Source organism: Drosophila subpulchrella, chromosome 2L (assembly GCF_014743375.2).
Source record: "Drosophila subpulchrella strain 33 F10 #4 breed RU33 chromosome 2L, RU_Dsub_v1.1 Primary Assembly, whole genome shotgun sequence".
Taxonomy (NCBI): domain Eukaryota; kingdom Metazoa; phylum Arthropoda; class Insecta; order Diptera; family Drosophilidae; genus Drosophila; species Drosophila subpulchrella.
This window is the reverse complement of record NC_050610.1, coordinates 8,165,511-8,176,346: the sequence shown is the minus strand read 5'-3', so window position 1 is coordinate 8,176,346 and position 10,836 is coordinate 8,165,511. Positions and strand designations below refer to the sequence as shown.

At 35.9% G+C, this 10,836-nt stretch overlaps 1 protein-coding gene across 3 annotated transcripts in view; it reads right to left on the bottom strand.

The window, feature by feature from the left end:
* Window positions 1-9,344: 9,344 nt before the first annotated feature.
* LOC119546398 (rap1 GTPase-activating protein 1) overlaps window positions 9,345-10,836 on the bottom strand; it is an 89,489-nt gene continuing 87,997 nt past the window's right edge. For all 3 annotated transcript variants that reach the window (XM_037852649.1, XM_037852650.1, XM_037852651.1), the window contains one exon: window positions 9,345-10,698. In XM_037852649.1, the coding sequence (XP_037708577.1) occupies window positions 10,543-10,698 (156 nt within the window). In that variant the 3' untranslated portion in view covers window positions 9,345-10,542. The remainder of the gene's footprint in view (window positions 10,699-10,836) is intronic.

Here is a 10,836-nt window from a genome sequence, read left to right as displayed (position 1 = left end):
AGGCAATACCCAAAAAAGTGGAGGACAGAAGTATTGATTATGATGACTTAATTAACTTTGTGCTGGCCAATGAATTTTTTATGGGATTGCTGGAAGAGCGTCACAAAAGTCTTTACGATGATCTTGAGATGGCACTTGTGTGCAGGATTCAGAAGCTGCTAATAGATCTTCGAATCAATAAGCAATCAGAAGCAGAAACCGAATTTTTCTGGAAATCATACATACAATCTGTCAATGAAAGAAGTCCTTTCAATGTTGAACTGTCATTTGGCCACGCTTTTGTTAACATTGATATAAAATGTAAGTGCACTGAAAAATATTAGAATAAGTATCAACATATTCAATTCAAAGTTTCGTACAACATATTTAGTTTGAAAACATTATAAAACATTGTAACAGATTTATATAATTTTAAAAATATTGGATTTAATGCATGGTTTTTTAAAAGTTGTATGTCGTTTTAGTTTTTTCAGTATGATTTTCTGATATGCCTTAATAGTAACACTTCAAAAAAAAAAAGAAGATATTTGTAAATTTCTTAATAACTAACTTTATTGACTTTATAGATTGTTTTTGATAAAATTTTATTTTTAGGCAAGTCACCGGGCTTTAAAAAAACCGAAAAGTTAAGGCTAGACGAGAAACTTACTTCACAAACGTTAGTTGACATATTGCACACTAACCAAAACTTGACAATGTTGACCCTCGAAAGCGCAGAAGTCCATGGAAGCATTTACGATATCATACCCCATTGCTCTAATCTCGAGGTACTGAGCGTAAAACTAAACGTGGGAGACATTCTTGGCCAATATGCACCGCTCGCAAAGTTGCCCAATTTAACCACCGTTATTTTTACCGGCTTGTTCGAAAGCGGCTTAGAATCGATATTTTTTAACGATTTAACAAATTGGAACAGGCCCAAGAGTATGAAACCTATGACTTTGACCATTAAAGATGAGCTAACTAAACTAAATTGGCCGGTATCGATTGCAACTTTATACTCATTGCGAAATTTGCATGCATACAATTATTGTGATGATAATTTTATATTTATTGAAGCCCAGTACGAATTACCCGAAATGCCGGAAGACAGCGATTCAATACAGGAATCTCTCGCAACCATAACGTTAGGTAAAAATGTCACAATTAAATTTGACAGGAATAACAGAAAACTTGAGTTAAAATTACATCCAGAGTCGGACTTAAGTCAACTGGATGATTTATCAAAACTGCGCAATCTAAGTCGTTTGGTCATACAAAATAAGTGTCGCTCAACTGAGTATCCTGAATCGCTTGCAAAATTCCTAAGAATAATGGCCACAAAAAAAAATTTAAAATCTTGCCAAATTAATTATGGAACAATAGATGAAATAGAGTGCACAGAACTTGCCAAAATGGAATCACTTCAATATCTGGGGTGCCATTTGTCAAAGTGGAGTTTAATCAAGACCTTAAGTCAATTACCTAACCTGCAACACGCAGTGATCAATGTCCGGGAACCTGTCAGTTCCGATATTTCGATGATGGTCTTTAATTTTCTAGCATTATGCCAGGTGCAAGCATCTGTATGTTGTTCAGATTTTCATACTACCCTTAATAAAAATGAGAAGTTGTTGCAGATTACTGGCAAAATGGTCAATATTCCGATGTCTCTTGCACAACTTGATGGCGTTAAGACCCTCCAAATCGTGGGGGACGTGAATATTGTATACATAAATTCATTATTGAAAACATTCATGGGAAATATTTGTAAGATTGAAGAATTTGATTTTTCGGAAATGCAATCGATGGCTGATGAACCAATATGTTTTAAAGATATCTCTAATGTGGCAGAAATCCAATCCACTAGAAAACTAAAATTGTATATATCAAATACAACTGGCATTGAGAAATTGGCAGCCCTCAATAATCTTGAGGAGTTGGAAATATACGAATATGCGGATGGAAACCTTTCTGGCCTTTTCACGAAACTGGCTGAAAAGAATATAATTCGATTTATAAGTTGTGGAAATCTCGGCACCGAAGAGGTACTTAGCGTTTCCCGAATAAGGTCATTGAAAAAACTGGTGTGCCATATTTCAGACCCAGAAGATCTAAATTCGTTGTCAGAGCTAGCCGACTCGAGTATTGAAGAATTAATTTTCACGGAGCCACAATCAAGCCATTCTCTTCAGAAAGTTTTTGCCGCCTTTTCTTCAAACTGTAAAACTACCCTTCAGCACCTGAACGTGGACAATCTTGACATCACTGGAAATTGCGAACTTACGAAAATTGAAGGTCTAAAAAGGTCTTTTGAACCCAGCTATTATGGGAACGAACATGATTTTTTCAAAAAATCCTGGAACGTTGTGGAACTTAATTTAGTGCTTACTCTTCAGAAATTGGAAATTTGTAACGAGATTGGCTTTAGCGTGTGTAAATACTTGGTTGAACTTGAGAGATTGGAGTCCTTAAAGTGTTCCTTGGTCAATGAGCAGGGCATAGAAGTTTTAGCACATATAAAGAATCTTAAAGAACTAATAATCTGTGAGTCGAAGGGTTCGCTAACCGAAGTTTTTCGGGAATTTGTTCATAATAATGAGTCAAAGTTACGAGAGTTGCATACCCCAATTATATGTTCTGATGAGATCACAGAAATATCGAAAATGAAATCATTAATAACACTAAATATAGAATTCAAAAACACATTTGCTAACTTTTCAAATCTAAAGCAATTAGATGAACTTGAATCTTTACACATTTCCCAACATTTTAATTGTAAATTTGAACCAAATTATGTTTTGCCGATTATTCAAGCTTGTCAACAGCTTGCTTGCGTCACATTGCAATTTAATTCCAATGGCAAAGTGGATACAAATTTTGTAAGCGAAATTAACACAATTCTTAAAAGTGTAAGAGATCCGACAACTCAGAGGCCTTTAAAACTTAGTCTAACTGAGACTAGCATTTTCCCGGAATTTTATGTAAGTAGCCATAATAACAGTCCAACATGATTTAAAATTTAAAATTTTGGTTTTTCAGATTGAAGCTATTGATGAGGCTTACTTGACCGTCTTCCATTCCTATCAAAGAGAATGGTATGGGTATGAAATAGATTTTGTTTCAGATTGCCCAGAGTCCGACGGCAGTGAGTTTTTTGATTATCCTTAACATAAAAATTAAAGCACCATTGAAACACAATTATTGATTGTTTGTATATTCTATATATTTTGCATATATTTGTTGCTTTTTTATACTTTACACAATAAAAATGATAATGCATCTCAACAAAATTCATGCTTTCGTGTAACTTTTGCTTTTGGAATTAGTCTCCCAAATACTACTTGGTTTCATTTCGCGTTCCTCTCATTTGTCGGTTATTTGTATTTCAGTAATCGATTAGAAAATAAAATAGTCATAATTAATTTCGACAGATCCGAATGCGGATCGAGAATTATACGTCGCTTCTAAACATATGTACATTGAATGCGGTATGCAAGTTATTTTCGTGAGTCATCAATACATTGATGTTGTGGTTTCGGCGTTTGATTAAACTTATAAAATAATTCATTAACATACAGTTTAGGTAAAATTATTTAAAGCAACTTAAGCATAAGGTTAAGAGTTCCCTCTTTCTTGTTTGTTTCGCGGTGTGCTTTTTGTAGAGTGTTTAAATTTAAAATCATATGTCGATCATAATTTAGTTATATTCCATTATGGGGATGAAATGTGAAGCGAGAGTCACAGTAGCGGTCACGGTAACAGTAACAGTTTACGAGTGCGACTAACGAACGAGTAACGGTTTTGTAAACCTCAAAACTTTGCTACATGTGTTTTTTCTTGGGTGTTTTGTGATTATTATCATAATATATCAATATCGATCTCTGTGTGATGCTTTGTGATTGATCGCTTTCTACTTAGGTTAAAGTTGGGATGGGTTCTGGAATTGGTTTGGGGTTTATGATTTAGTGTTAGGGGTGTTATTCTTGCGTTAAATATGCTTAAAGACTTATATTATATATTTGGTGTACTTTTTTGAGTTTTGTGTTCTGTTTTCAATTTGCTGTTTTATCGCTTTGTTTAGTTTAGTTTGTAACTGTTTGTATGTAGTAAATATAATAACTTGTCCATGCGCATGCCGGCTGCAACCTGTCCGATCTCCGGGGATCTACATCTACAGCTACATAAACTAAATATAATACAGTTTTTGTTTTTGTTTGGGGTTTCTGGGGGCTACGCCAACTGTCTGCTAATCAACTCTCCAAACGACTCGTCGATCCCCTTCTCCAAAGTGTTATACACGGCACAGTGGTTACTCCTTCTCCCGCCTTCCTTCCTCATCCAATCGGTTATCAAGGGGTTGCGTTTTACGCTTAGATGGGCGATATGGAGAGTGGTGCTGAGGCCGTATCGGGCACATATTCCTTGAGAAGATCCCGCAGTCGCAGGATCTCCCTGCCAGCTGCCGATAGATCGCCTTGCAGGGAGAGTTCCCGCTCCCTAAGTCGCTTGATGTCACGCTGACAGGTCTGTAAATTGAAAATATTCGAATTAGTATATGTCCCAAAGGAAACGCCATGGAATTAAGGAACTTCCAGGTCTAGGGGTTTAAATATAATCCTTAATCTTAATTTTTTCAATTAAGTTAATTCCCAACAAGACCTAAATTTGCTCTCTAGTTCGAATACCCACCACATTATGCCTGAGAAGATCCAGCTTGTCGCACTTCAACCGCGTGACCTCCTGGCGAAGATTCTCGATCGTCTCGTTGCTGGGCGAGCTGCCCATCATGGTGGACTGGACGCCATCCAGGCACAGGGATGGTGGTGGCCTCCGCCGAACTCATGCTCTCCAGCCCGGTATCACTGTCTATGTAGGTGGCACCGCCATCCAGGTGGATCATCGGGTCCATACTTTAAGACCTTTGATGTTTTCCAAGTAATGAATTTCAAATCCGGTGGTCATAACGAATCACTTTCCACATAAACAAAGAAAAACTTTGTGTGGAACCTGTGTTTTTTGTAGAGTTCTGTAAACATTTTTAAAAATGTAATGTATTAAGAGTTTAATCTGTATTTACTAAAAGTTACTAAGGCCGTTTCGGCGTTTCTTCCTCGCACCGCTTAAGATGTCTTTCAAAATATTTAAGGCACCTATAGGACTTGCCGCACATCCCACAGCCTCTCACGACGGAGTCGTATATCCTGCATGGCATTCTTGTTTCCACTTGTTTCAAAGTTAATTGCTCGGCTGAGGAGGGTTTGTCCTCTCTAGACGCTGAAGAAAAGCCGTAAATCCAAGATTGCAAGAATACCATAAGCGGCATATTTGCTTTATTCAATAAAGTAGAAAACAAAAGGGAAATGGTGATATGCAAGCAGCAAAGCGACTCGGCTAGTGATCCTGATCAAGAATATATATACATACTTTATGGGGTCGGAAACGCTTCCTTCTGCCTGTTACATACTTTCGGAAGAATCTAGTATAGCCTTTTACTCTCTGTAATATAACTACTATAATGTTGTTTATTTTCAGTATTTCTCCCGAGGATTCTCCAGTGTGCACAGCCCACTTTAACAGGCAATATGAGCTGATCCTATAAAATAAATATATAAAATAAAAAAAAACAGTTTTAACAGTGATAATGATACAAACTGATTCTCAAAAATTGTTAGAATCAAAAGAGGTTTTATGACAGAAAAATATAACAAAATGTTTATTTTTACTTTTATACAATACATAAAACATAAGACTTTATATATATAGGTCCTTATAAGATAAGCTTGAACAATTTTGCGAATCTCTATTGTAGTTGAACGTAGCAATCACCCATTTTTTGTATACAAGGCACAACGTTGAATCACTTTCTTATGTGTTCTTATCAGAAAAAACGCACTGTGGCACTGTGTAGAACTCATTTAGAATAAATAATCATCCCGAAATTTCAGTTCACATATAGAGCCACAGCAGTAAGGTCTCATTGCCATTACAAAATATTTTATTTATTTTATACAAATTATAACTATAATTTGCAGTGAAAGCCAAACGCGAACCTAATTAAATAACTAACCAATCAGCATTTAAAATGGACGAGAATGGGGAGGTTGTGCTCAACAACTACTGTGTCTTTGAGATTATAGATTACATTATTGCCAATTGCAAGGCAATACCCAAAAAAGTGGAGGACAGAAGTATTGATTATGATGACTTAATTAACTTTGTGCTGGCCAATGAATTTTTTATGGGATTGCTGGAAGAGCGTCACAAAAGTCTTTACGATGATCTTGAGATGGCACTTGTGTGCAGGATTCAGAAGCTGCTAATAGATCTTCGAATCAATAAGCAATCAGAAGCAGAAACCGAATTTTTCTGGAAATCATACATACAATCTGTCAATGAAAGAAGTCCTTTCAATGTTGAACTGTCATTTGGCCACGCTTTTGTTAACATTGATATAAAATGTAAGTGCACTGAAAAATATTAGAATAAGTATCAACATATTCAATTCAAAGTTTCGTACAAAATATTTAGTTTGAAAACATTATAAAACATTTTAACCGATTTATATAATTTTAAAAACATTTGATTTTATGCATGTTATTTTAAAAGTTGTATGTCGTTTTAGTTTTTTCAGTATGATTTTCTGATATGCCTTAATAGTAACACTTCAAAAAAAAGAAGATATTTGTAAATTCCTTAATAGCTGTATTGACTTTATAGATTGTTTTTGATAAAATTTTATTTTTAGGCAAGTCACCGGGCTTTAAAAAAACCGAAGAGTTAAGGTTAGACGAGAAACTTACTTCACAAACGCTAGTTGACATATTGCACACTAACCAAAACTTGACAATGTTGACCCTCGAAAGCGCAGAAGTCCATGGAAGCATTTACGATATCATACCCCATTGCTCTAATCTCGAGGTACTGAGCGTAAAACTAAACGTGGGAGACATTCTTGGCCAATATGCACCGCTCGCAAAGTTGCCCAATTTAACCACCGTTATTTTTACCGGCTTGTTCGAAAGCGGCTTAGAATCGATATTTTTTAACGATTTAACAAATTGGAACAGGCCCAAGAGTATGAAACCTATGACATTGACCATTAAAGATGAGCTAACTAAACTAAATTGGCCGGTATCGATTGCAACTTTAGACTCATTGCGAAATTTGCAAGCATACAATTATTGTGATTATGATTTTATATTAATTGAAGCCCAGTACGAATTACCCGAAATGCCGGAAGACAGCGATTCAATACAGGAATCTCTCGCAACCATAACGTTAGGTAAAAATGTCACAATTAAATTTGACAGGAATAACAGAAAACTTGAGTTAAAATTACATCCAGAGTCGGATTTAAGTCAACTGGATGATTTATCAAAACTGCGCAATCTAAGTCGTTTGGTCATACAAAATAAGTGTCGCTCAACTGAGTATCCTGAATCGCTTGCAAAATTCCTAAGAATAATGGCCACAAAAAAAAATTTAAAATCTTGCCAAATTAATTATGGAACAATAGATGAAATAGAGTGCACAGAACTTGCCAAAATGGAATCACTTCAATATCTGGGGTGTCATTTGTCAAAGTGGAGTTTAATCAAGACCTTAGGTCAATTACCTAACCTGCAAGAAGCAGTGATCAATGTCCGGGAACCTGTCAGTTCCGATACTTCGATGATGGTCTTTAATTTTCTAGCATTATGCCAGGTGCAAGCATCTGTATGTTGTTCCGATTTTCATACTACCCTTAATAAAAATGAAAAGTTGTTGCAGATTAGTTTCGACGATACTGGCAAAACGGTCAATATTCCGATGTCTCTTGCACAACTTGATGGCGTTAAAACCCTCAAAATCGTGGGTTACGTGAACATTGGATGCATAAATTCATTATTGAAAACATTCATGGAAAATGTTTGTAAGATTGAAGAATTTGATTTTTCGGAAATGCATTCGATGTTTGTTAAGCCACAACGTTTTGAAGATATCTCCAATGTGGCAGAAATCCAATCCACTAGAAAACTAAAATTGTATATATCAGATACAACTGGCATTGAGAAATTGGCAGCCCTCAATAATCTTGAGGAGTTGGAAATATACGAATATACGAATGGAAACCTTTCTGGCCTTTTCACGAAACTGGCTGAAAAGAATATAATTCGATTTATAAGTTGTGGAAATCTCGGCACCGAAGAGGTACTTAGCGTTTCCCGAATAAGGTCATTGAAAAAACTGGTGTGCCATATTTCAGACCCAGAAGATCTAAATTCGTTGTCAGAGCTAGCCGACTCGAGTATTGAAGAATTAATTTTCACGGAGCCACAATCAAGCCATTCTCTTCAGAAAGTTTTTGCCGCCTTTTCTTCAAACTGTAAAACTACCCTTCAGCACCTGAACGTGCACAATCTTGACATCACTGGAAATGGCGAACTTATGAAAATTAAAGGTCTAAAAAGGTCTTTTGAACCCAGCTATTATGGGAACGAACATGATTTTTTCAAAAAATCCTGGAACGTTGTGGAACTTAATTCAGTGCTTACTCTTCAGAAATTGGAAATTTGTAACGAGATTGGCTTTACCGTGTGCAAATACTTGGTTGAACTTGAGAGATTGGAGTCCTTAAAGTGTTCCTTGGTCAATGAGCAGGGCATAGAAGTTTTAGCACATATAAAGAATCTTAAAGAACTAATAATCTGTGAGTCGAAGGGTTCGCTAACCGAAGTTTTTCGGGAATTTGTTCATAATAATGAGTCAAAGTTACGAGAGTTGCATACCCCAATTATATGTTCTGATGAGATCACAGAAATATCGAAAATGAAATCATTAATAACACTAAATATAGAATTCAAAAACACATTTGCTAACTTTTCAAATCTAAAGCAATTAGATGAACTTGAATCTTTACACATTTCCCAACATTTTAATTGTAAATTTGAACCAAATTGTGTATTGCCGATTATTCAAGCTTGTCAACAGCTTGCTTGCGTCACATTGCAATTTAATTCCAATGGCAAAGTGGATACAAATTTTGTAAGCGAAATTAACACAATTCTTAAAAGTGTAAGAGATCCGACAACTCAGAGGCCTTTAAAACTTAGTCTAACTGAGACTAGCATTTTCCCGGAATTTTATGTAAGTAGCCATAATAATAGTCCAACATGATTTAAAATTTAAAATTTTGGTTTTTCAGATTGAAGCTATTGATGAGGCTTACTTGACCGTCTTCCATTCCTATCAAAAAGATTGGTTTTGGTCTGAAATAGATTTTTTTTCAGATGGCCCAGATTCCGACGGCAGTGAATCTTTTGATTATCCTTAACATAAAAATTAAAGCACCATTGAAAACACAATTATTGATTGTTTGTATATTCTATATATTTTGCATATATTTGTTGCTTTTTTATACTTTACACAATAAAAATGATAATGCATCTCAACAAAAACAATTATTCGCGGTACTTCTCGGATAGATTTCAAAGACAAAATTCATGCTTTCGTGTAACTTTTGCTTTTGGAATTAGTCTCCCAAATACTACTTGGTTTCATTTCGCGTTCCTCTCATTTGTCGGTTATTTGTATTTCAGTAATCGATTAGAAAATAAAATAGTCATAATTAATTTCGACAGATCCGAATGCGGATCGAGAATTATACGTCGCTTCTAAACATATGTACATTGAATGCGGTATGCAAGTTATTTTCGTGAGTCATCAATACATTGATGTTGTGGTTTCGGCGTTTGATTAAACTTATAAAATAATTCATTAACATACAGTTTAGGTAAAATTATTTAAAGCAACTTAAGCATAAGGTTAAGAGTTCCCTCTTTCTTGTTTGTTTCGCGGTGTGCTTTTTGTAGAGTGTTTAAATTTAAAATCATATGTCGATCATAATTTAGTTATATTCCATTATGGGGATGAAATGTGAAGCGAGAGTCACAGTAGCGGTCACGGTAACAGTAACAGTTTACGAGTGCGACTAACGAACGAGTAACGGTTTTGTAAACCTCAAAACTTTGCTACATGTGTTTTTTCTTGGGTGTTTTGTGATTATTATCATAATATATCAATATCGATCTCTGTGTGATGCTTTGTGATTGATCGCTTTCTACTTAGGTTAAAGTTGGGATGGGTTCTGGAATTGGTTTGGGGATTATGATTTAGTGTTAGGGGTGTTATTCTTGCGTTAAATATGCTTAAAGACTTATATTATATATTTGGTGTACTTTTTTGAGTTTTGTGTTCTGTTTTCAATTTGCTGTTTTATCGCTTTGTTTAGTTTAGTTTGTAACTGTTTGTATGTAGTAAATATAATAACTTGTCCATGCGCATGCCGGCTGCAACCTGTCCGATCTCCGGGGATCTACATCTACAGCTACATAAACTAAATATAATACAGTTTTTGTTTTTGTTTGGGGTTTCTGGGGGCTACGCCAACTGTCTGCTAATCAACTCTCCAAACGACTCGTCGATCCCCTTCTCCAAAGTGTTATACACGGCACAGTGGTTACTCCTTCTCCCGCCTTCCTTCCTCATCCAATCGGTTATCAAGGGGTTTGCGTTTTACGCTTAGATGGGCGATATGGAGAGTGGTGCTGAGGCCGTATCGGGCATATATTCCTTGAGAAGATCCCGCAGTCGCAGGATCTCCCTGCCAGCTGCCGATAGATCGCCTTGCAGGGAGAGTTCCCGCTCCCTAAGTCGCTTGATGTCACGCTGACAGGTCTGTAAATTGAAAATATTCGAATTAGTATATGTCCCAAAGGAAACGCCATGGAATTAAGGAACTTCCAGGTCTAGGGGTTTAATCTTAATCTTTTCAATTAAGTTAATTCCCAACAAGACCTTAATTTGCTTTCTAGT